At 35.3% G+C, this 27,744-nt stretch overlaps 1 protein-coding gene across 2 annotated transcripts in view; it reads left to right on the top strand.

The window, feature by feature from the left end:
- The first annotated feature begins 2,265 nt into the window (after positions 1-2,265).
- The window catches only part of LOC118263451 (tyrosine-protein phosphatase non-receptor type 61F), an 85,862-nt gene continuing 60,383 nt past the window's right edge, over positions 2,266-27,744 (top strand). For both annotated transcript variants that reach the window (XM_035575474.2, XM_035575465.2), the window contains exons 1-2: positions 2,266-2,622; positions 4,259-4,420. In XM_035575474.2, coding sequence (XP_035431367.1) covers positions 2,536-2,622; positions 4,259-4,420 — 249 coding nt within the window. In that variant the 5' untranslated portion in view covers positions 2,266-2,535. The remainder of the gene's footprint in view (positions 2,623-4,258; positions 4,421-27,744) is intronic.

Genomic DNA, 27,744 nt, shown 5'->3' with positions numbered 1-27,744 from the left:
AAATTATTAACCCATTTCACTGATCTCATTTGCACCTGATATAGTAATTATGTAATAGTCCATCTAAGGGGTAAGCAGAACCGGCGCTGTGAATCCGTAACAAGGATTCCGGTACAGCGCTGTCCAGAAAAGCCTGAGTGTGATAAGGATGGCTTCATCAAAGTTCAAAAGAAGAAGAGGAAACCTACTTCTCGCAATCAGTGCGGTACTGGATTGACCGGATCTAACATGCTGCTGCGTCCAGCTGTGCCTACGACGCTGCTATATGTGACCTGACTACACCACTCCACGAAGGTTGAGGACGTCGTGGAGTATGTGAAAGTGAAGACCAACTGTACCTTGAGAGTAGTAAGGTTAGAACCGCGTCAAAATACCAACTTTAAGTCGTTTGTGGTGCGAGTTCCAACTCAATACCTTGATAAATTCCTCAAGGCAGAATTTTGGCCGAAGAGTGTCCTACCGACGTTTTCGAAGCAGGCTACGTGACACCGAGCAGCGTAATACGACGCCACGCATCGTCACATCGTGTGACCGTAATAATTAATATCATGATTATGTATTTATTGTATTTTTTATGTTTTAGTATAGTATTATTGTATTAATATGGGCCTTCGTTGCCTGATGTAAATCAATAAATAAATATAAAAATAAAATAAGCCATAGTGTTATATTTATATCAATTAACTATCTTTAGTATAAGATCTTAGAATTTTCATGTAATTTTACTATATAAACAATGCGTTGCGTCGATGGGTTGGCCTGATGATCTGTAAGACAGAGTATCTAGTTATTAAATCCAAATTCTTCTCGTCAAAAATCCCGCAGTGTCTATCAACCAGTGTTAGTGATGAAGATCTTAGAATTTGGAGAGAGCTCATGTAATTTTACAGACATAGCTCTCAAAATAAACAATGCGTTGCGTCGATGGGTTGGCCTGATGATCTGTAAGACAGAGTATCTAGTTATTAAATCCAAATTGTTTGCTATACACTGTAATATGATAATGATAGAAATAAATGAAATGAATTATACAAATCAGACCAGTAGTTCTAGAATTAGCGCGCTCAAACAAACAAACAAACACTTTAGCTTTATATATTAGTATGGTTTATTACCACCTGATCCAGCAAACGTTGTTTTATGTTATAAATTATTTCTTGCCTAATATATAAAATTTTGGTTTGTATGTATATAATGTATAATAAATAAAAACCAAAAAAATACGTGTAGCACTTGGAGACTGCCGCGGTAAAGCTTTGCATTGCTTAACATTTTTTATAAACTTATGCAATTACAATTTTAATATTATATAAGCGTGATATTTCAAAAAGTTACTAACCCGTCAACCGTCTAACTAAACTCTCAGAGACTAGACGTAAACACGTAGCAGCCATTTTAATTAAAATTTGAAATTACATATTGTATTTTCAGTTGAAAATATTATATTTATATATTTAATTAAAATACTCTAAAATTATATTTTTAAACATTACTGAAAATAAAAAACAAAATAACATTTAAAAATATAAAAATAGGAAGGAGCCGACAAGTAGCGGGAGCATGGTCCCGCTACCGGTGGTTAGGGCTCCAGAGACAGGAACCTCATACCTTATTAATTTAATTCTTAAGATAAAAGAAGTACGTGTTTATTCTTATATTAATTATTAGCGTATAATTGTTATATTTAGATGTTAAGAATTATTTTCTATATATTAGGTACATTTTTAGAACATAATGCGTTAGTGACACTACCTATTGAGTGTTTTGGTTAAACTTTTTTGTCAAGCTGCCAGATGGCGCCACTTCAATTATGAACCTGTCAAATTGTTCTAAGAGTGGGGCAGTGTTGCCACTCTCTAGCAGCTTTTAGGTAGATCTACCAACGTTGTTCTCAGTCTACTTGTCTACCAAGCTAAGCCTCAGATTTACCTATTTTTCAAAATAGCAACACTGTTAGGATTTTTCTTTACGGAATTTCTGGATTCGATCTCCTCGCTCAAGGCCCACGATAGAAGCTATGCAATGCAATAGCTTAAAAACGTCAAAAAGAAAAATATATATATTTAGAGTGAACGACCCTTATCACTTAGATCACTTAGGGGTATGGAAAATAGATAGGTGCCGACTCTCAGATCTACTGAATACGCAAATAAAATTTTGTAAAAAACAGTGTAAATGTATGAGAATTTGAATTTGGCGCGCAATTCTTGACATTACAAATCTACCGTGGTAGGTTTCGAGGAAGGCAGTGATTTTGTAAACAAAACTGACAACACTAAGTCCGTCAGCAATACACTCATGTTGAAGGCCGCTATCCAGATCTAAATCATTCTGATTTCGTCGCTTGAACAGTTGTTACGGGCTACGGGTTGAAATAAGTTTAACATAACACCTGCACCAGGCACATCCTGTATTCACAACATATCTATCACTTACTACAACTGTTAGTAACATTCAAACTTGTACAGTTAGCGGTATCCAATACCCAAACAATACTTCGTTAAGAGTGAGCTAAAGAAGGAAACAACTTGAACAATGAGTCAAAACAACGTCTACACCAACAAAGTTGAGGAGGAGTACTTGGACATCGTGTCCAGGAATGCTTGGGCCCTGGTCTATCAGGTACGTGCGTAGGTGGGACGCGGTATTTCTGTGCCACGCGCTATAAACTAACAACATCTTAATAACTTATTACATATCGCGATTTGAAGTTTTTGAATGTTTTTTAACTTTCAATTTTTTATCATCATTTCTGAAAGTAAGGGTTTTCGCTGGCGTATTTTAGCGGTGGCATTTCCTACTTCCTAAATATTATTTTCTTTTCTTACAATTTTGTTTTTTTTTTGTTATTGTTTTTGTGGTCTGGCTGGGGAGAGAACAGATGCTGTGTTACTGAGAAGAAACGGTCAGTGGGTAGCCTTAGGGGCGGATTTAAACTGATGCTGATGATAAACTCCTTTAGGAAAATAGGTTCCTGGGGAGGTGTTGGAGACAGAAGTTCCTGAAGGTGTATTTTCTTTATGAACAGCATATAATGCTAGGTGTATTTATTATATTAAACATTCTGCTGTCAGCAACTGTAATTAAGGGGTACTTAATAAATCAGGTATAATAATTGGCTTGAGAAAATTATAAATAATAAATGAGATAAATATAGAAATATTTACCAAGCTAAATTATCATTATGAGACTAAAATATCTCTCAAAATCGAATTGTCTTTCTTCACGAAATACTCAAATACTTTGAACAAATGCTGGATAGGTAATTTTGAGCTAAATAAAAGTTACTATGACGCAGAGTTCAAAATTTTTGTCCGTTCAGTGTTATCCTGTATTAAACATGGTAGTTTTTATTTATTTATTTAATTCAAAAGTTATAACGGCAGACAAAAAAGTAAAATACATGTATTTTATAAAATACATCTTTTAAACCATAAATTTTATGGTTTACCCAATCTTTAGTTTTTATTATGTTTGTACATAATTTCTTTGCACTTAATTTCTTTATTTTTTTAAATTGTTTTATACTTATAGCTTGAACGGTCTAAAAATAATGTTGAGCCTACCTTTAATTTAAGAGCATACACTAACTGTTGTTTCCCATATTTATAAGATTGTCTGTATGTATCTAAGTTGGTAAGCCTTAATAAAGAAATAAATAATTAAAACATAATTAAACAAGAATTAACAGCATTCATAAATTTGTGTCACAGTACTTCAGGCATTCCAACAAAATCTCCAGTAACCAAGTGATATTGCAAAACCACAAATGATTATGACAAAAAATTTCCCAGTAACTATCCATACTATGTGTATAATAGTTACTAGGAAAATAATTTCGGAAATACAGCAACATGTCATTACCTAATAGTTAAGTACACCAATTACATTTTCGAACTTTTTCTCCTGTATTTATTAATGCTATAAAAAAGGGTTCCTAGAAATGTAAGTCTAGTAAAGTTTTACTGTTAGAATCTACTATAACACCTATATTGCAGCATACAAAAACCAATTGAATAAAATTAAATAATAAATCGAATATTTATACCTACAAGACAGGATAAAAATGTAGTATGGGGCCATATTTAAAAAAAGTAATAGAATAGGACGGAACCACTGCTACAACATCTAACAAGCATAAAAATATTATTCTCTGTCATTTCTTTCCTTGCTTTACCTAAAATGTCAAGCAAGAAACTCCATAGGCTTAGTTGTTCCAATCAGTTTGAAAGCTAATATTGACAATTTCACCCCACAGAAGATCGGGCTGGAATGCCAACGGTACGGCTACACCTTGAACGAAGCCAAGAAGCCTCAGAACAAGCCACTGAACCGCTACCGCGACGTGAACCCCTTTGACCACACCAGGGTTGTGCTGAAGCGCTGTGAGAGGGATTACATCAACGCTAACTATGTAACAGTAAGTACATTCCAGGTGTTTCTCTCAGTTGGTAAGCGGTCTGCAAAAGGTTTGTGCATAGAGTAAGTTCTGGAGGTTCTAATAGAAGTGTTGGTATCATCACAGCTGGTGTAGTTACCACCTTTGTTGAAACCATTACTTCAGTATGCTTCCATAGCAATCCTAATATTCATAAAATCTCATTACCAATATCTCTGTAACGTTTTAATAAAGATGAAAGTTCCAATCTATAGCAATTTGAATATCAGGGTTGTATTTTTTAGGATAGAAGGATAAAAGACAGCACCAGTCCGAAAATATTAAATGTCGGCATGAAAAGTCATATTAGCAAAACAATCAAAGCAATCCGGTTTCATTGACATAATGGTATTATATTAAAAAAAAAATACATACATAATACAAAATAAAAATACCACTTTCAAAAACATATCTGGTCCTTCTATCCTAGATACAGTTTTCAGAATTTCTTCTACTGGCAGCAAGGAGTCTACGCCTTCAGTATTATTTCTGTACCTTCAAAGATAGTCCAACAAAGTTATTTCCAAAAGGGTTGTACTGTAATAAAAGTATATTTTAAAACAGAATGAATAAATTGATTTGTATTGAATTAAATAAACTATGCAGTCGATTGGCAAAGTCCCATAATCTCAGTGTTGATACTTGTATTTTGTACCGAAATTTTAAAGGAAGTCTGATAATGGCGGTGGTGATAGAGGCTGAAAGGTAGTCAATTCTTTTGATACGGACATGAGGTATGACCGTCACCGTCATTTGACAAAGGAAAAGGCGGATGGAAAGTTAGAGGACGAACGAAGAATAAATGGTGGGTAGATTGTATTAGAAAGGATTTATTGATAGGATGACGTCTGATAGAGGAAAATGAAAAGAGTAAACGTTTTGTGCCGACCCCAAGCTGCTTGGTATAAGGACAGAAAGAAGTTTCAGTACAAAAATATAAGTGAAATCCTCTTCATAAATAATCTAACATTACTCGCAAATCAGTTTAAAGTACTTAGTATAATGATGATCAATGCTCAATTTCAGTAAAATTGCTTAATTATCTCATTCTTTGTTGGGACTATCGACGTCGGGACAGCTATCAAGCATATACCTATGGACCTGCATATTATTATATTTATCTCGATATACGTGTACACAAATAAGTTAAAAACAATTAAAATTTAAAGTTAATGTGGTAACGTTTTTGCCTTCATTTTAAATTAAATGAATTAAAAGATTAATAGCGATGGAAAAGTCATAAATATAAATTATCTGGTCTAAAAAAATGCTTTTTGAAACTCGATCAGATTTTTTTCATTACGTTAATAAACATTTCGTATACATCGAACTCTGAAACTATTCAGAGATACACATTAAAATTTTATCCGAAAAAGAAAGTAGACAAGATTACTTTTCTTGTTCTAACTCAAAAGTCAGAAGTTCGATATTAAAAGGGAATATTGCTATACCTAAAGACGTAAGTCTCAAATATATCAAAGAAAAAGTTAATACTTCAAGTTTTCAATTAATTAAATTTGTTTGTAGTAGAAATTGATGAAAAAATATAGCAACATCAGTATTTTTTACTATATTAAGGTAACATTTAGATTTTTTAAATGTTTTACCTCTGTCTTATAAGAAATAGCAATAGTCCCGAAAAATGTAGGACCCACTCGAGGTGAATAAGAGGCGATTTAAGCACATGCTTTGTCAAAATTAGGGTTTAATTTTTGCTCTCACCTGTTGGCGCTAGTGTCGTCTCGGTCCTGCAGGTTTTGAAAGGAAATTGCGTTATTGTTAAAGGATTGCTAAACATCCTCGTCACAATCATCAATATTGTTATTGGTTTGCTTTAGAATAGTGACAACATTGAAGTTTTGGAAATAACGTTAGGTGTGTGTTGTATATGAATTCCGAACATGAGGGTTTTTAATTTTCCTCGAGGAAAATTACTTTCAACAAAATATATCAAAGAATCCATTATCGAGAGACACTCGACAAGACACGTGCGTATGTAAGTATCATTTATTGAGTTCGACCTTAAAATAACTATTCAGTACAAAAATACTTTAGAGAACACTAAGAGATGATCAGTGCGGCGGTCTACAGCACGTAATTTAATTTTAATTAATATCCCAATACTGTCATGCCATGCGTGATGTGGTTACGGAAATTAATTTTAAATGCACTCTATGACATGTTGTGCATATCGAAAAGTCTGTTCGGGCACTGATTGCTTTTTATAGAAAAGTTTTGGTAGTATTGACTGTCAGTGATAAAGGGCCCACGAAAATTAATTAATCGTGTTAGTAAAGTGCCTGGATGGCAAAATTTTGTTTAAAGTGAACACGTTCCTTCCTTATCTCTATGATAGTCGGTCACTCTTGGACTGAATATGCCTCTTATTTCTTCAATATCTTCAAATATGCTTCGGAGAAGAATTTCGATACTCGGTCAATTCTGTCTGTATAAATAAGTAAAAGTAAATATTTGATTTAGACAGTGGCGTGCCATACATGCACATAAGCATACCCTATAAAATCATGCTAAACCTACATAGTCAAATACGTAATTTCATTCATTAACAGAACACGAATATTCACAGATATCATACAGACATTTCGTAATTTTATTTGATACTACTTAGTGGTCGCTTAGTGGTCGAAATTCGACCTTCGACCACTAGGCGAATTTTAATTTAATTTACAATACCACTTAACATACGTTCAAGGATAATTTTTATTTAACGAATTGCTATTAGTTTTGTAAAATTCAAATTAATAAATATTCCGGCGCATCATGAACAGGAAAACTATTCATATGAGACGTGAGAATATCATCGCAATGTCTGTCGATTTTGACGTTTTGTCAAATACGATCAGATACTATGCATGGTAGTGTGTGTAATGTTTTATTTATTGATTTAATGTACTTTACAAGCATTATTTTTGAAAAATATTAGCGTTCTGCACTTCTCCTACACATAAACTATAAGGCCTCAGCCTCGAATTTTGCGGGCAGCGGGGCGGCGGCGGCGCGGGAGCGGGAGCGGGGCGGCGGCGGCGGACCCGTTCTCGAAACTAGCGGGCAGATCGCGCGGCACTACAGCGGTGTAGTGTTGTGTTCGTGGTTGTGTTGTCGAGATATTTGTTTTTATTAGCGAACGAAATCTTTTTGATTCAAATTTATTCCTAACGCTCGATTTACTGTGGGCTAAAGAAGAAGACCTACTATAGGGCAAGGAAAATAAATGGCGAGTTTTATCGAAATTATGAAGAACAAAGACAAAATTCCGACAAATTCTACGACTACACTAGAATGAGTGTAGAAACTTTTGACTATATTCTTGAAACTATCAAGAGTGATTTCAGTTTTTGCTTTAGTCTTCAATATTCAGTTCGTTTTTTATTTCTTCCCATAATTGGTTAATTTTTCTTCTATTTTTATGGTTCACATCTTTGCTGTTCCGTATGGGTGTCCTCTCAAAGATTGCCGAAATCATTTGCTCTTGCACGTCCGAGGACATTTTGATACGTCACAAAAAAAAATGTAGGTACACAACACTATACTACAATGCAGACGCGCAACGCGGGCGGTCACCGCTTGACTGGAGTGCACCGCTCGTTGCCCGCTCCCGCGCCGCTCCCGCGCCGCTGTTTTCGAAAACCGGTCCATTTGATTATACGCAAAAGATCCTGCCGCTGCCGCGCCGCCGCCGCTGCCGCCCCGCTGCCCGCAAAATTCGAGGCCGAGGCCTTAGTGTACCAAATTGTATGCTCCTATGTCCGCGCAATTTTCGTAAAAAGGGGTCCAAAGTTTTTGCATCACGTATTAATATATAGATTGAAAAGGTAATAAATTATTAATGAATAATATTACCTTTTTAATACATTTAATATTAACCTTTTTAATATTAACTTTTTGCCCTAAATTAACAATTAAAGAAGTTATAAGTATTTTATGTATTTTCAATTTCATTCATTAGAAACCCAGGTACAGCGCTCCGAAGTCAACCGGGTTCGTCAATGCTCATGAGAATCTGGTCAAAACGAAATGTTTAACTTTTTTTTACTTTTTTTTTTATTGTTTATTCATATTTTTACAAAATTTTCGTTGAATTTTTACAACTTTACTTATTCATTTCTAACTTTTTTCTTTACCATAGAACTTACCAAATTCAACTTATCGAATGTTAAATAAGCAGAAAAGGTCTGACTTACCGGTTACGGTAATTTAGGGCAAAAAGTTATATAAACATACTAGCGGCACCGACAGACATTGTCCTGTCTACACGTCTTTAATTTGAAAATTTGTCGGATCCAATGTAAAACATTCCAAAATCAACAACTACTAATAAATTAAAAAATAATTTAAAATAAACATTGTCCAGCGGACAAAATTGTGAATCTAAAACATTCTAAGATCCACTTGAACACACACAAAAAAAATCATCAAAATCGGTCCAGTCGTTTAAGAGAAGTTCAGTGACATACACACTTCCGGAGGCCCAATTCCCCCCTTCCCAATCTTCCCCATCCCCATTCCCGAACAACAACCCTTAAATTCCTAACTCCCAAAAAGCCGGTAACGCACTTGGAAAGCCTCTGGTGTTTCAAGTGTCCATGGGCGGCGGCGATTGCTTACCATCAGGTAATACGTCTGCTCGATTAACGGCAAGCCCATAAAAAAAAAACTTACAGAAGAATTATATATATACCTAAAGATTTGTAGGCAAAATAATTTTCTACAAATTATGATTTTAAAATTCTTTTGTACGATGCATAGTTTCCGAGATATAGCAAAAAAAAAGTGTTTCCACCCCCTTTTCCATCCGGAGCTGCGGACTACCTAGCGGGTTTACCGGGGCTCAGGCTCGAAAAGCAGGAGAAGGAACGGGGTGGTTTTAAGTTAGTAAGAGTCTGACACTCCCTCTCGCCTCGCCCAAAGCGGGAGAAGACATTGGATGATTTTCCCCCTCAAAAAAAAATCCTTTTCCAAGATGGCGGCCGGGGGACAAAGGCGACCCCATAAACTTCAAGTTAAGTTACTATTGACTCCCCAACATGTTCAAAACATAAAATTGTGTCCTCTAAAAAATGCATTATTCGGCTCTCAAATTGTAACATTTCAATCTGATAATGATTTTTAACGATGTCTAAATGCCTATGTTTAAAAGAACACACCTACACAGTCCGAACGCAGATTGTTGTCCTCATATCAGTAACTTGGTATCGTAAACACCGTCAGGTAGAACCACAGTGTTTGTCCCGACCGATTGATTCATTTCTAATTGACGTGGCTACTTGACATACACGACGCTAGCTTGTTGTCGATCTAAATAATATACCGATTTAATCACGTTGTAGTTTCTAACATACATTCGAGTAAGTACATAAATCTTCTATAGTGGTTAGCATTTTGGTAGTTATAATTTACATGATACATACTTTTAAAATGCTAACATAATTTTGCTGCCCGCATTTTAAAACTGCTAATATAGTTTCTTATTCCGAGTTCCTATTTCATATAGGACAATATGAAATAGGAGCTATATGTGTAAAAAATAAACGCTGAAAGTTAATAATTAAGTTGTAAAAAGTCCGTAGCTCGTGCTTCGGTCGAGAGTGCCCCACGGAGTTAAGTGGATTTATGTACCACGATAGCTCTCACTTCATTTACGGCAAAAATGCTGTTGCCGACACTCCCAGTACTGTACATTTGCCTATAAAACAACAAAGACATATTTCCAGCTATTACGGCATACACAGAATTTTGTCAGACGTAAATTACTGGAAAAATGAATTGTTGTCAACTTTGGGAATATTCGGGGAATTAACAGCCTTTAACGTCGTTGTGTGTTAAAACTATCTTCCGCCCGCGACTCCGTCCGCGCGGATGTCGGTCTTCGCGTGGATGTTTTATTTCTCCATTTTGAGTAACTCTGACAATGTCATCTTATAAATATCTATTGGACCCAAATACGGCTAGGCCCATAATAATTAAAGAGATCCCTCTATTGAGCTACTGCTGTTGAGCTCGCGTTCTGTAGTATAAAACTGCTATTTTTTCCAGGATAAGAAGTATCATATTTTATGCCGAGGATAATAAGGTATAATTATACCAAGTTTCATCGACAGACAGACAAACAGACAAAAAAAATTAATCACATATTTGGGTTTGGTATCGATCCAGTAACAGCCCCTGTTATTTGTTTTGTTATTAATAAACGATATTTCGACATGAAAATAAAACCAAAAGAAAGTATTTTCTCAATTGAAAGTTATGATTTCCTTGAATATCAATTATATTATCATTAACGACTATTTGAGTAACGACTGTTTAAGAAAATTTAAAACATCAATATAACATTGAAAGTAAATATATTTTTGTGTGATAAGCAATTTGTTTCGTAGTAATCGATTTTAAGAAAATCGATTAAACAACACCCTCACGCACGCTTCTTGGACGTCCCTTTTTGGTTACTTCGTGAATCTTCGTGCTTATTCGGCAATACTCGGTACCCGGTATTATGTCTCTGTCACACATTAGCATCGGCGTTATGTTAGTGTCACTATCTCTGTCTTGAGTGCAGTCGGTTACAAAACATTTCGTATATTTCGTTATTATTGTTGTTAATTTTTATTGTTAAGTTTTTAAGATTTATAAAAAATCATATTGCAGTAATAGTTTTCTTCACGAATGGACCTGCGCGAAAGTTCGCAAAGCCTAACTTCAGGCGTGCCATGTTACGTTGACGGTACTGTACAGAATTGACCTCTCTACAGATTTATTCGACTATATCTGTAAACGACGTCTTTGAAATTGCTTTGATTGGACTTTGCTTTGGTATTATAATTCCGACCCTCTTATTTACATTCAGTAACAAATTTCAACATAAAATGTATTTACCTTTTACAATAAATAAATCAATTTCCTAGAAAAACTTGGTTAGTTGTCTAGGGACTCATGTTTAGTCTAGTTTGCATTATCATATTTCATTTTACTAACGACGATTTTCCTAGTATTTCTTTGTTCGTTTTGTACCTTGGTTGTGGTGTTGCATGACGGACGTATACTTAAAGCTGAATCCCGCTGCCGCATCGCTTAACATTTCTTTATACTTATAATATACAGTTTTTTGGTAAAGCAATTAGCAAGGACAATTAGCAAGACTGCAAGACAGTATAGCTATATACCTACTGTCAATTTCCTGATGGGTATAACCTGGGTGTCTTCAAAGCCCGAGTGAATAGGTTGCTTATGGGCAAACGTGCTCCATCGTAGGCCACATCATCACTTACCATCAGGCGAGATAACAGCCAAACGTCGGCTCATTTAACATAAAAAATAAACTAAACCTAGACGGTAATACCGCGGTGCGGGTCTGCGGATGGCGAGCAAGGGTAGCTCGCCGCCCGACCAGAACCAGAACTGTGCGTACGGCGCGTCGCGTTCCGCGCGCGCCTCAAAGAGCCAGACCACCACAGGTGGGGCCCAGTAGGGCTGATGCCTGATCCGGAGCTGCGGGCAACGTAAAAGGTTACCGGGGCTCCGGCTCAAAGCAGGAGAAGGAACGGGGTGGTTTTTAGTCAGTAAGAGTCTGATACTCCCTCCTGCCTCACCCAAGGCGGGAGAAGCCATTGGGTGATTTTCCCCCCTTAAAAAAAGATAGTTATACCGCTCCAACATAGGTGTAGGTAGAATTGACCAGGTACACTTGCCCAATTCAAATTAAAATTAATAAATAAAATCCGTTGCGAAACTAAACAGCGAAACTCGTAATTCTCACCGTTATAGGCTGTCTTCTGTTTACCATCGACCTGAATTGAAACGCACTGTTCAAATTACAAACGTTCGTTATAATATAAAATAGGATCCGAAGTGATTTCTAATTTAATATCGATGGTTCGATACCATTATATTTTTAACTCAGACACCTATTGAAGTTGTGAGTATTTCCGTACTCTTGAAGATCTAAACCAATTTTGTGCTATTTCAATTGACATTTGGCCCGGTGGTGTGTCATGTCGGGGTCGCGCCATATTCTATTCTAACAAAGAATTTTCGTCGTGTAATCCGTCCTATATGTCAATAAATAAATCTCTTTAAATTTCTATAACGAGTAGGAAATTCCTGTAACATTGGCGCAGATTACTAGATACAGGCTTATGTTGCATCATTCTTCATAAATATATTGAAATCATCAAATCTAAGGACATTTGTAACCCTTTTACTCAAAAATATATTTTTACCTCACCTTGCAACGAAAACGCGGTAATTCGTAAAAATCTAATTGTTCAAACTCCTTTTCCTTGTAAGTTTTGTAACTGAAGCAATTTTAATGAAAACCGTATCGAACGTTTTTAAGCGTGGTAAAAGAATTTTCACTTCTCAAAGTAGTCAACTTTGAGAAGTGAAAATTCAGTAGCAGCTCCTTATTCGTGCTTCTTTCATTCGCGTTTTCACTATTGGCGGATTAAAAAAATGCGATCCAATTCATATATTCGCGGTCTAAGATTTCTTTATTCGCGGATCGAATCGAAATATCGGTGCATACCTTCATGCCACTGCTGAATATCAGTCTGAATTGAAGGAGCTTTTAAAAAATGCCAAACAAGAAAAAAATACTTAATTCTGTAAACCACTGCCTAAACCAGATGATAATATGTAATTATGCAATGTATGTGATCAGAAAGTTCAATTTAACATTTTTTATCTACAGTTTGCTTCTTTATTTCGTCATCTAAGTACATATGTGTAGGTAATAACCCCATATAAATTACCATTCCATATTCACGGTTTCTGTATGCGCGGCATATTTATGGAACACATTCCCCGTGAATAAAGAGCTCCCACTATATTGTAAAAAGGATTCTAGTGTAAAATACGAAATTAAATAACCCTGTCAAATTGTTTTATTACATCGATGAGTTTTTCAATTAACGAAGAACGGGACAACTAGGAAAATTATGCTTTAAAGTTTGTGTTTTACCCGTATTGAAGTATTTTTGGTAGGTACCTACAGTCGAAGTATTTTTGGTTTTTCCTAGAACAGGTGTTAACTTTTAACCATAATATTCAGTTATGTGTAGTTTTGCTCTAATTCCTATGAAAAAATTTACATATTATATGAAAAAAAAAATATCCCATCATGTAACATTTACTAATAAAGGCAAGCGTCTACAGACCCGCATCGTACGCATTCCGTATGACGTAATCAGTACGCATCGCATGTACCTAGGCATTGCTGACGATGCGGTGCGTACGATGCAGATCAGTGGACGCAGTTGTATGAGTTTCCCTATACAAGACAAACTAAAATCTGTTGCGTGTGATTCGGACGATGCGGGTCTGTAGACGCGAACCTTAAAAGTGGGCTTTATATGTAGATCTGTAATTTGCTTTACGTTTAAAGTATCTAATCGAATCGAGAACGCGTTCGGCGCTCAGATTGGAAATAAACCATTCAAACTCGAAAGTCAAAGGCAAAGGATTTATTTGCTAATAAATACAGTTACATGAAAGGTATTATAAAATGTCGATCAGTACAGTATGCAGTCATAATATAATGACATGCAAAAATACATATTTATCTTAAATATACAATTATTTCGGGAACTTACATTGCAGGAATTCTTTAATGGAATAGAAGGAATTATCAATTAGCCATCTGCGCAATGCCCTCTTAAACCGAATCATCGGTAGTTCCCGAATTTTGTCAGGAAGTTTATTATAAATTTGGATGCATATTCCGTTCTCATATTTGGAAGAGTTAATTTGTTTGGAAATCTAGTTTTACAATTGTAGTTAGCTCCCACTTTATCAAACAATTCAGAGTGAGATATTATGGTAAATTTTCAAATTTCTTCAATATAAATACAAGTTACTGTTAAAATTCCAAGTTTCTTAAATAATGGTCGACATTACATATGGCACGTACACATGGTTTTTAGGATATTAGAGCCTTTTCAATATGCACCGAGTTGCCCCATACCAATATCCCATAGCGTAATACTGAGCCAACATACGCATGATAAGCCTGTAACGTGGCTTGCTTAGTTGTTAGATTGGATAGGCGCCACAGAGCATAACCCTTTAACCGTCGCAGTTGTATTGTATAAGCAACTTAATATTTTTGAGTTAAAATTAATAAACACATGTTTTGGTAAAAATGAATAATCGATCGAAATTTATTACTTTTAGTAGTGATTATTAATAATTCACGACACATATTGGTGAAAGTAATAAAATAAATATAAACCCTATGTTTTTTGACCACCAGGTATTTATTTATAATATTAAACACCGTCTTACGATTATATTAATTAGAGATCACACAAACAAGGTTACTTGTACTTGCTTTAAACCGAAAAGACAACAAATTCACATATTCTTAACTAGAATATTAAATAGTGCCCTTCTAAGGCACATTTATCTGGACTCGCTGTCATTGCAGCGGTAAGTAGCCACTACTCAAACAGGGGCTGTTTGAGTAGTGGCTAGAGAGACGCCACGGCGTCCTCACCGCTTGACACAGTTGTTTACCGGACATGGGAGTTTGGGTAGGTTCCTGTTACTGATTGGGCGGGAGGTACGCACGGGTGTCATCACTGCGAGGACCGCCCGGAGGACACGGTGGAGCATACGGTGGCGGTGTGCCGTGCATGGGCTGAAAATCGCCGTGTCCTCAGGGATCTGGTCGATGACGGCGACCTCTCGCGCCCGGCATTGGTTCAGGCCATGGTATGAAGCGTCTCCTCCTTTTGCGAAGCAGTCATGCTAGCTAAGTAGGAGGCGGGGCGCGTGAGAGAAAGAACCTCCTCACGCCCCAGCCGTTGCGACAGACACTCCGGGCGTCGGGGATCGCGGGAAGATCTCCGGCCATCGTAAGTGCGGGTCTGCGGACGGCGAGTAGGGGTAGCTCGCCGCCCGATCAGAACCAGACTAATGCGTGCGGCGCGTCGAGTTCTGCGCGCGTAAAATTCTTGTAAAAATCTAATCTACCATCAAACTTATGCAAAAAAAGTCTATCGTGGTACATGAAATTGTAACAAAAATAAAATTAAACAATTATTGTATCATTAACAAAATCAACACGAATCCTAAAAGCAATCATCAATAATCATATTTTGGTTTGCCTGTAAATCTTCTGTAGCACCTATAAAACCATCAAAGTAAAATTTTAAAAGTATTATCATAGAATTCAACAAATATTTGTTGTGCAAGTACAATATATTGCCTTTTAAATTAAAATAAAAATAAAATCTTGGCTACTTATTACATTTATCACTACTAGGGTAAAATTGTTAATAATAAGCGACAAATGTGATTAATTTATCACTTTTACCTCGAGTTTCGGTAATTATTAATAATAGTAGATAATTATTAATAATTTTCAATTATTCACTCTTACCGTAACAGTTCCTTTTTCAGTATTTCAAAGGAGATTGTCCAAAGCTGGCCATTTTTAAACAGGCTGCTCAACAAAAATGTAAATTACCAATAATTTTATTTATATTTTAGTAAATGTCTGATGCTAATAACTTTGTACCAATTAGCACTATAAAAAATCTGTTTGTTTTTTGGTATTTGTTATGATAACCAAGTCAGTTGGTTTTGAATTTGATTATTTTGACTTCAGTGCTGCCAATCTGCTGTCAATCTGTTGTGGTTTTCGTCAAAATGATAGATATTATTCGCTTTGTTTTTGTGAGTGTTGCAACTGCAGTTTATTGCGTGGGAAAATACAAAGTAGACACATGAGTAGGAAAACATATTTTGTATAAGTACCTATATATTATATGAAAATAACACTGATGAGAGGGCCATAAAACAACATTGCTGCAACTGCATGGTGGGCCGTAGAACAGTAGGTTGCTGTGCACATATAATTACTATTATTTGGTTTTTGAGCTGCGCAAGGTACCTACCAGGAAAATATTAATCCACCTGCCCAGTTCCTTGACCATATTTTAATTACATATGAATCGGATTAATAATGCATTTTAATAGAAATAATATTTTATTTCATGCATAACCAGTTTCAATAAAATGTAAAAAAATATCTAAATATGAATCTTGATACAAAAGTAAGTTTGTATCTTCATTCTTACTGATATGAACTATTAAATTAAACAAATATTATTAGCTGAACTGCTTGTTTAAAAATAGCCAAAGTCCCATACAAGTTGGTGAATCGCCTTTATCAATAAAACTGGTCAATCTAGAATGCATAATTTTTTCATAGATTTTCGCGAGTATAGGTAGTAGTATTATATTTTGGTGTTTTATTTTCTCTAATGAATAACTTGGTAGTGTGTTAATTCCAAGTAATCAACAATTTATTAAGGCGAAATCATTCGATATTGCTTATAAACGTACAAAAAGTGGACGTCTTCACTTGGATTCGATCCGCTTACTTCGACCGTTGACTTGTTGACTTCGTTGACTTCACTCGTACGTGTATAAGCCAATGACGAAAATTGAGCTTGTTTTTGACAAGTTATATTTTTAAAACAAAAGTGCAAGTGCTGCCCTCTTTCTTTCTCAATAGTAACTAACTAGATGTTCGTTTAGAGTTATTTTGGAAATAGTTTCTGTATTTTAGATAATAGATGGCGCTGATCAAATTGGTTTTTGATCAAGTTTATAACTTGTTTTAGATAGATGGCGTTGTATACTCGAATTTGTTTATGTCCGTTGTTATTTGCGCGGTGGTGGTAAAATTTAAATTTTCACTGTTAACTTCTTTTATTGTATATTGTTATTTTCACTCCAAATTTCTTTTAGTTTTGTTAATTATGGCACTGTTTGATCACTGGTAATGTTGTAATCACTGGTTTTATTGTTTTTAGTTTCTGGTGAATGTTTATTTTATTTTCACTGTACGTATTTGGGATTTTCTTTTAAAAGTTCACGTCTTTAATATTTTTGCAGGAAAACGTTGTCACATCACAATTATACACTAAACTTTATTTTTACACTGTTTTAGAGGTAATTATATTAATATTTCTATTTTTTAAATATTTAAATACAGGAGCTATTTGTTTACATTTCGCGGCAGTGTTGCCAAACTTCAGAGCCCCGAATGCGTACCGTCACGTACCGTACTGTTTGTTAACTGCAAAATGAGAGTTGATTGCATTTATCGAAAATCTTAATCTTTAAGCTTATTTGACTGGACTATAGGCGAAATTCATAAGTAAGTGACATAGTAATGACATGCACAGTTAAATTTATTTAACTGTACATTTCAACTGTACAGTTAAATTGTAAGATGTGTACCCGCTATAAATTAAATTAAAAAATTAAAATGCAGTTATTTCAGACAACAGGAGTCCATATTGTGTCCAATAATAATATTACAATAACATATATCTTGTGTTAGTAGCATAAGTAGAAAAGAATAAATAAAAATAAACAAAGTAGTAATATAAGTCTCTTAAACGAAATTAATTATCTTTCCACTACCAAAAGTACCCCATTGTCTGTCTTAAATCCTTTAATAATTTTTATACCTACTCAACTATCATTTTTGACTTTTCTATTATATATATTACCAGACTGTAATTTCTTTCGCCAAGAACTTATTAAGTTTTCCAACTATTCAGACTTTTACTGTGATTGAACGACTTTCATTCTAGAAAAGTGTGTTTACTTGCTTACCTATATTTATTTACACTGTTTTTGCAAATGACATGTCATTCGACGTCGATATTATGACGGTGTTCAATACTATCATTAGGCGATCGAGAAATAATAAAATATGAACGGAAAATATTCTTTCCTTTCTATTGAAGTTTATTGAAAGATTATATTCAAGAATTGAATCCCTGCTGTGCAGTCGATTATGAGATTTCAAAAGTCCGTCTTAAGAAAAATTTGCTGCATGTTAAGAAGTGAAGTTGAGCGTCGGTTTCCAATTTTCATATATTCGTTCTTGATTTATAGAATTGAGTTTCAGATTTACACCGGTGAAGATATTTTCAAACATGAAACTGAAACGTGTAACTGTAAAATGTTAAATATTTTAGTTTGAATGGTATAAAATTCGCAGAATTACATTTCTACTTCCTATTATAATTTCGCCGTACTACGCCAATTGTTTTCTGGTAGCGCGGCAAATTGTTGTGTAGTTGGAACATTCTACTAAATGGCTTCACCCATGCTAGAGATGGGTCGTACTACTAAATTTCCCAAATTTACCTAGTACGACCACGACCACGAGAATAGGTATTCTTAGTATTTAAAAATACGTGATCCAGATACCTGTTCCACCTAGTCCACCTAGTATCAATTATTACGTACCGAATGTGGTCATGGTGCACGTACTTAGTACATAATAGTCTTTAATTCCATACTATGACTCGACTCGACATAATATAAGTAGGTAATATGGGATCATTGTCTTACGATTTTTTTATACGTACGACATCACTAAATCGTCGCTGTGATATCGAAATCAGTCAGCATCAGCGTTAGAACTAGGTACTGGGTAGATACTAATCGGACTTCATTACTTCGTAATACTTCGTTCCGTTGGGACTAGGTGGCACTTATTCGCATCGAGTACTCTGGGATCGAATGATCATTCACTAGTCTCGCGTATTGAGAGATAAAGATGGGAAAACTGCAGAATAGCGTGGTTAAAAAAGGACAGAAATGTGTTCTTGCACAATACACGTCCGCATCGTGTTACCTTTATGCACTTTGAATGGTATTGTTGATCGAAGACTTTGAATTAGGGTTTTTAATTCAAGTGACTGACGAACGAATGAAATGCAAATACGTTACGCGATAGGATAGGAGCAGTTAGAATTTGCAATACTTCATGATACTATATAGGATCATGAAGTATTGCAAATACTGATTACTAATAATTGCAATTGCAAAAGGTACTGTCAAAGTGAGAACAAGTGCCGCCTAGTATCGCAATCTACCTGTTCTTGGGATCTGTTCTAATAAATACGACCCATCTCGATCCCACGCTGCCGAGTTGACACAAAAGAGACTGTTCCTATGTATCTCAAGTGGTCAACGTAACCTTTGCTGACGACAAAAGTGCACCGGGACCACTTAAATCAGACGTAGTAGTGCCACGTTGTGAGGCCACGATCACACCACGGATCGTTGGGAACAACTAAATAGACCACTTTTCTCCAATTGGCTTGACCGACTATGTTTTATTAGTCAAATGCATATAGTTATCTGATCAACGTGCAACCTTGGTGATATTTTGTTGTGCAGCGTACGTCAGTTGCAAGGGGCCACCTTGTATCCGCTTATTAGCGTTGTTTATACTCTATCGCTTCCCACAGCGATACTTAGCAATACATTTTGTTCTACTCTATCAATATTATGCAAAGTGTACGCAAATATTTTTATTCAAATACTAGCTTCCGCCCGCGACTCCGTCCGCGCGGATGTCTTCGTGTGGATATTTTATTTCTCCATTTTGAGTAACTCTGATAATGATATCTGATTAAATATCTATCGGACCCAAATACGGCTAGGCCCATAATAATTAAAGAGAACCCTCTATTGAGCTATTGCTGTTGAGCCCGCGTTCTGTAGTATAAAACTGAAAAAATAAGTTTTTTTTCTACGTATTTTTCCACGATAATGAGTATCCTATTTTATGCCCAGGTAGTTTTAACGAACATATAAACAGACAGACACAAAAAAAAAATTATCACATATTTGGGTTTGGTATCGATCCAGTAACACCCCCTGCTATTTATTTTTTCAATATTTTCAATGTACAGAATTGACCCTTCTACAGATTTATTATACATATATACAGCGTGTAACAAAATACCCATATACATCAAGAAGCACTGAAAAATACAGGTTGAATAGAATCTCTACACAAAGTTTCAGCTTAAAATACGTTTAAAAAAATTGGTACCAAATATTTGGTGTCGCATGGTTCTTGATTTTAAATCATCATACAAACGTATCACATCACTACAGGGGTTACTCGCTAATTACGAAACATTTCTTCTGTAAATCTGATCGCCTAGTACCTGTATCTACCTCATTTTGATGTTCGGTTTCTGGAATTTTATGTATTGGAAAAATTCATAACTTCGTTCCATGAAAACATGACTTTAAAAAACCCTTCCCGTATCGTTTGTTATGTTATCTAGAAACCGTACCGTAAAACATGGCAACTTTACCATATTTTAGAACAAAACACGAAATATATTTTTAACCATAAGACGCATAGAAACCAAAACTATATATTTAGAATTGTAGTCTATCTGGCTCACTTTACCGTAATCGTCATTAAATACAAACACTTATTTTAGCTGTAGTAAAGAAAAACAACATGGGTAAAGATACCAAATTTTTGGCAACTTTACCTACGCGCCGTATTCATCGTGTATTGCATATTAAAGAGTTGTTGAGGTACAGAGGGCTTCATCTAGGACCTCTTCGTATTATAATGCAAACAATATGAGGAAATCTATAAAGATAACGGCTACACAGACATTAGGGAAAGTTGCCACGGGTTTCATCGTAATTTACATACAAATAATTTGTTACGCTCGGGGTTGTCAAAAAAGGAGGAACTTTTTTATGACATGTATATTTAAAAAAAAAATTAATAAACCTTAAACCTAAATTAAAAAAACGCACAAATATCTAACGTAAATATTATTCCCTTTTAAACTAAATTAAGTTCTAAAATTTTAAGTATTTATGTTTAAAATTGTAAAAAAGGCTACAAAATAATGTTTAATCCTTGACTTTTTAATTTTATGACTTCACTATCTCCATAGCTAATTATAACATCACTTCCGTATAATTTTTATAGTGTCTAGCTCCGAGTTTTCTGCGGTTTTGTTTCATGGGAGCCATTTTGGCTGTAAAACAAAAGGTATTATTAAATACATTATATCTTATCATCCAGGATATTCACTATTATGCTGTGAAATTTAGGTATTCGAAAATGGTTACATACACACAAACAAGAAAAAAACATTTATTGCCAACCCTATCTGTAGGTAAAGTTGCCACAAAGCAGGCCGTGGCAACTTTACCTAACCTGTGTCAACATTACCGAAGCGATTATTTATCAATAAATTAAAGAAAAAGCAATTGCTGACATTACAACAGTAATCCCAACTATAATATACATACAAGATCAAAATTTCACTCACCTGTGACAAATAGTTAAGGCTCTGTAAGCACAATTTAGGAACAACTAACTTTTAGCTCATTTTCACGCATACATTGTGACGGCCATTACTGGCATAATAGCAGTCTTACGTCTACGCAAAATATAGTAAATATTTCCTTTTAATGTCTAAAAAATACTTCTATTACAAAACAGAATTCTAGTGGGTAGATTTTTAGATAAATGAGTTTATACCGAATACCTATAGTATGGTAAAGTTGCCAAGGGCCCGGTAAAGTTGCCATAGTTTACCGGTACACTTGATATGTATACCCCCTTTTTGTTACACCGTGTATAGATAGATGTTTATATGAAGAATTTTATTGACTCTGAACAACATTTTAGTACTAAAAGACAAACAATAACCCACACAAATTGTTGAATCACCCAGTCACACAAAATTGAAGCAATGTCCTGGATTTCCGTCAAAGCGTCACGCGTCGCTCTTTGAAGTACACGGAGCAACATTCATTGGAATACAGGTAAAACATCGACAACTCTCATTTATACCTACGTTCTACATGCAATATACGTGTGTGGGTAATTTCATAGTAATACACATATACACTTATACTAAATAATATCATTTTCATGTGGGTTTAGGTACGCCTTAACTCAAGAATTAAATACTTATATAAATAAAAACAAGGGCATATTTTCAGGGACACCCTGTATACCAATGTGTGTACGTAATGGACAAACGTTTTTATGCACATTACTATGCAATTACCCACACATGTATTGTATAGGTATTGTATAGCGATAGTTGTGATGGGTGTATACCAGTTACTGTTGCTTTGTGTACATCTAAACATTTACATTTGCACCGTCTAGACTGCGGTAAATATCTATAGAAGTATACCTATTTCCATTTCATACCTACCATAGCTATGTAGATACATACAGTGTATTGGCTTTATAGATTCCCGTGTCTCAAATGGTAGGTACGTCTACGGCGCAGAGATACACGGTACCTGTTATTAATAAGCTCTTCCGTCGGGGTCGGGGGATTAATTGAGAGTGGCTGGTAACTGGGACTTTACTAGCGCACGGTTACATGTCAGAGAATTTAATTTTTAAAGAGTATTGCTTGGTCGGCTCTGGTTTACTTTATGTCAAAGGCCTGTGAGATGTGAAACATGATTTAGCTTTATTTTTGCTAAAGTAGATTGTTACAATGTTTATTTTCCGTCTTAATAGTAGAAGAGGAAGGCCTATTCAAAGATTAAAATTCTGTAACTGATATGTGGAATTGTGTTTGTAATAACTAGTTTAGTATATGATAGCGTCGAATCGACCATCCAAATGTATGCAGATTTCTTTGTGCATAAGTAGACGTACCAAGTCCCTACCAATAGCTCGATTCCGAAATGGCGTTTTGCCGATGACAACATTAAAAAACATATAAACATACTTCACAATTTTAAGTCTTAGAAACAGTGATTGGAATAGGTAGTGCTTGTTAGCCTAAAACTTTGAGAGAGCACAAACAAAAGAAACAGAGGCTTTCCTTCTTCTTCATCCTTAGCAGTATATATGTTACGGTAAATCCGATTAATTGAAAATTATTACTTATATAAATATACTTTTACTTATATATATACAATCATTACTTATGTATGTATACAATGTGATAGGGGCGAGACTTCTAACCCGTTAAGGCTGAGTTCTACACCTAATTTTATCGACAAAAGTCGGGGGTCGAAGTGGTCGAATCCCCTCCCCCTAAAAGTTATGGCTATTTTAATATTTTTTTTACTTTTTTTGATATCAAAGGTTGTATGCGTCGTAGAAACAAAAAAAAAACGACAAACGGTAGCTAATAACCTTGGCTAACTAATTCATTACTTTTTTCATATGTTTGATAATGTTTTGGTGAGAAAAAAAATCATTTGTGAATTATTTTTACCGAAAAAATCACAATTTTGCAATATTTTCAATTAGGGGTTCAACTCCCCATATTATATTTTTTGTCGCTAAAATTAGATGTAGTACTCAGCCTTAACGGGTTAGAAGTCCCACGCCTATCACATTGTATATATATATACCGGTAAACTATGGCAACTTTACCAGACCCTTGGCAACTTTACCATACTATAGGTATTCGGTATAAACTCATTTATCTAAAAATTTACCCACTAGAATTCTGTTTTGTAATAGTAGTATTTTTTAGACTTTAAAAGAAAATATTTACTATATTTTGCGTAGACGTAAGACTGCTATTATGCCAGTAATGGCCGTCACAATGTATGCGTGAAAATGTGCTAAAAGTTAGTAGTTCCTAAATTGTGCTCACAGAGCCTAAATTATTTGTCACAGGTGAGTGAAATTTTGATCTTGTATGTATAATATAGTTGGGATTACTGTTGTAATGTCAGCAATTGCTTTTTCTTTAATTTATTGATAAATAATCGCTTCAGTAATGTTGACACAGGTTAGGTAAAGTTGCCACGGCCTGCTTTGTGGCAACTTTACCTACAGTTAGGGTTGGCAATAAATGGTTTTTTCCTTGTTTGTGTGTATGTAACCATTTTCGAATACCTAAATTTCCCAGCATAATAGTGAATATCCTGGATGATAAGTTATAATGTATTTAATAATACCTTTTGTTTTAGAGCCAAAATGGCTCACATGAAACAAAACCGCAGAAAACTCGGAGCTAGACAATATAAAAAGTATACGAAAGTAATGTTAAAATTAGCTATGGAGATAGTGAAGTCAAAAAATTAAAAAGTCAAAAGATTAAACATTATTTTGTAGCCTTTTTTTACAATTTTAAACATAAATACTTAAAATTTTAGAACTTAATTTAGTTTAAAAGGGAACAATATTTTTGTCAGATATTTATGCTTTTTTTTACTTTAGGTTTAAGGTTTATAATTTTTTTTTTTTAAATATACATGTCATAAAAAACTTTCTCATTTTTTGACAACCCCGAGCGTAACAAATTATTTGTATGTAAATTACGATGAAACCCGTGGCAACTTTCCCGACTGTCTGTGTAGCCGTTATCTTTATAGATTTCCTCATATTGTTTGCATTATAATACGAAGAGGTCCTAGATGAAGCCCTCTGTACCTCAACAACTCTTTAATATGCACTAGACGATGAATACGGCGCGTAGGTAAAGTTGCCAAAAATTTGGTATCATTACCCATGTTGTTTTTTCTTTACTACGGCTAAAGTAAGCGTTTGTATATAATGACGATTACAGTAAAGTGAGCCAGATAGACTACAATTTTAAATATATGGTTTTGGTTTCTATGCGTCTTATGGTTAAAAATATATTTCGATTTTTGTTCCAAAATATGGTAAAGTTGCCATGTTTTACGGTAACTATTGTAAATTACATATATGTAATAATTATATACAACGTGTAACAAAATACCCATATACATCAAGAAGCGCTGATGAATACAGGTTGAATAGAGTCTCTACACGAAGTTTCAGCTTAAAATACGATTAAAAAAATTTTTGTACCAAATACTTGGTATCGCATGTTTCTTGATTTTAAATCATACAAACATGTCACAACACTACAGGGGTCACTCGCTAATATTACGAAACATTTCTTCTGTCAATCTGATCGCCTAGTACCTGTCTACCTAATTTTGAATCACTCGGCGGCGCACGATGATAATCGGTGTCACCATCCCCCATGACGAGAACCTCGTGAAAGCTGAGAAAGATAAACAAATAAAATATCTTGACTTGGCTCACGAGGTTGTCGACATGTGGAATGTGGATTCGGCTATCATTGTGCCGATAGTCGTGTCGGGCAATGGGTTGATCCCTAAAAGCCTCGACATCCATCTTAGGAGGCTGGCGATGGGTGGACGGATCAAGGGCCTGATGCAGAAGGCAGTACTCCTCGAAACGGCAGGAATTGTGAGGAGGTTTCTGACTCTGGAGCCCTAACCACCGATAGCTTGGACCATGCTCCCGCTACTGGTCGACTCCTATTTTTATATTTTTAAATGTTATTTTGTTTTTTATATTTTATAAGTAATGTTTAAAAATATAATTTTAGAGTATTTTAAATAAATACAACAATAATTCATAACAAATTTTATAAAATTATTAATGATAACCACATGTTTTGGTTAATGTGGATAATCGATCGAAATTTATTACTTTTAGTAGTAATTATTAATAATTCACGACACATACATTATCTGCTCTCTAGCAAGCTCTTGGTCATGTTTGTTGAGATTTCTAAAGTTCAAGTGTATATTGAAAAAAACTAACAATTGTTTTTAAAAACGTGGAACGTATAAACAACACGAACTTATTCCAAAAAAACTTTTTTTTTTAATTTTTTTATTTAGGCGTTGTCCGGGCATATGTTCGGAAAAAAAATATAGTATAAGAAAGTCTCCGTTTCTTTTTTCTGTTCTTCAAAGTTAAGGCTATTAAGCACTATCTATTCCTATCACTGCTTACAAATAAAAGATTATCGACAAATCCGTTCGTTCGGTCAGTTTCATTCTACTGATGCTAAACTTGGAAACTGTACGAAACGGATAATTTATTATTTATGAAACTACGTTCTGAATACTGGCTATTCAATTTAAGACTTTATGCAGTATAGAAATTGAAATAGATCAGTGTATGTCTATCTGTCCATAAGTTATTTGATAAATCGATTCTACGATACCAAGATGCTGGAATCGAATATCTAAAGTTTCATTTTAAGTTTTCAAGCCAACTAGTATTTCTAGTCTTCGATTAGGAAGCTAATATTTTATGGAGTCAACAAGGTATTTTTGATGTAATATGATAGATGAAGTATTGTTCTCTGTACCTTTTCATGAATCAATACTTTGCCATTTTATAATCCTCTCTTTCATCTTTCCATTCACGACAAAGATGTCGCGACAGGTATTCTGTCGCATTTTAAATTACGGCTTTTGGAGCAGTCTGGGTTATGCATCGTGCATTTATTACTGCAGTTAATCTTATACCTAGTTAGAAAGCATTACAAAGCATTCGAAATCTTATATCTAACTACACTCGCGAGCAACCAAATCGACTCAACTTACAAGTGCGAATTCGTAGATGTTTTCTTAAAAAAATACTGAATTGTTTTTAAAAACCGATATACCATTAGAAAGCTTACAACTTCAGCTTTATATTGGTACCATTATTATAAAAATTGTATCAGCATTTTTAAAAAAAACTTAATTCAGCGGACAAGAATATTTGCTCACTACGGCACCAACGAGTTATAATACAAACTACCCCTATAAAACTTTTTTTTTTAAGGTTAACTTTATCTGTGGCTTATCGAAAGTTGATCGTACACATCTCCGCAAAAACGCTTCATTTTATTTACAAAAAATATGGATACGACACCAGAAGAAGCCGCTCAAGTCGTTGCTCTACTGGCACAAGGACTTAGTCAGCGAAGAGTTGCTGCTCAGCTGAGTTTGCGCCAATCTGCAGTATCAAGAGTTTACAGAAGGTATCAAGATACTGGTGCCTTTAATCGAAGACCAAGAATAAGCCGCCACCGGTCCACCTCGGAGAGAGACGGCCGTTTTATTATTTCAACCTCATTACGAAATCGTCACTTGACCGGTGTCGATGTTCAACAGGAACTCAGAAGAGTTCGAGGAGTGGCTGTCAGCGAGTGGACAGTACGAAGACGGTTGAAGGAAGCCAATCTCACCTCTAAACGGCCTGCCACAGGCCCGAAATTGACGACCCGCTATCGGCAAGCGCGCATTCAATTTGCCCGAGAACAACTCGATTGGAGCATAGAACAATGGAGGCCAGTCTTATTTACTGACGAATGCAGAATGTGTCTGCACGGTAGTGACAGGCGAGGCCGGGTATACAGGCGTCCGGGAGAGCGATTTGCCCAGTGCTGTTTCACTAAAACAGTGGCATACGGTGGCGGATCCTGTATGATGTGGGCTGGTATTTCCCTGGAAGGGAAAACCGAGCTCGTTTTCGTGCCCGGGGGAGGCCGAGGAGGAGGACTGACAGCTGATCGGTATATCAATGATATTCTCCTGCCTGCTGTACAATGCCCGTTGTCACACTTCTCGTATCACACAAGAGTTTCTGGAGGAAATGGGAATACGAACAATGGATTGGCCAGCGCTTAGCCCGGACATGAATCCAATTGAACACTTGT

The sequence above is a fragment of the Spodoptera frugiperda genome, chromosome 25 (assembly GCF_023101765.2).
Source record: "Spodoptera frugiperda isolate SF20-4 chromosome 25, AGI-APGP_CSIRO_Sfru_2.0, whole genome shotgun sequence".
NCBI lineage: Eukaryota > Metazoa > Arthropoda > Insecta > Lepidoptera > Noctuidae > Spodoptera > Spodoptera frugiperda.
Note: the sequence above shows the minus strand (reverse complement) of the source record. Positions and strands in the feature narration are given on the sequence as shown.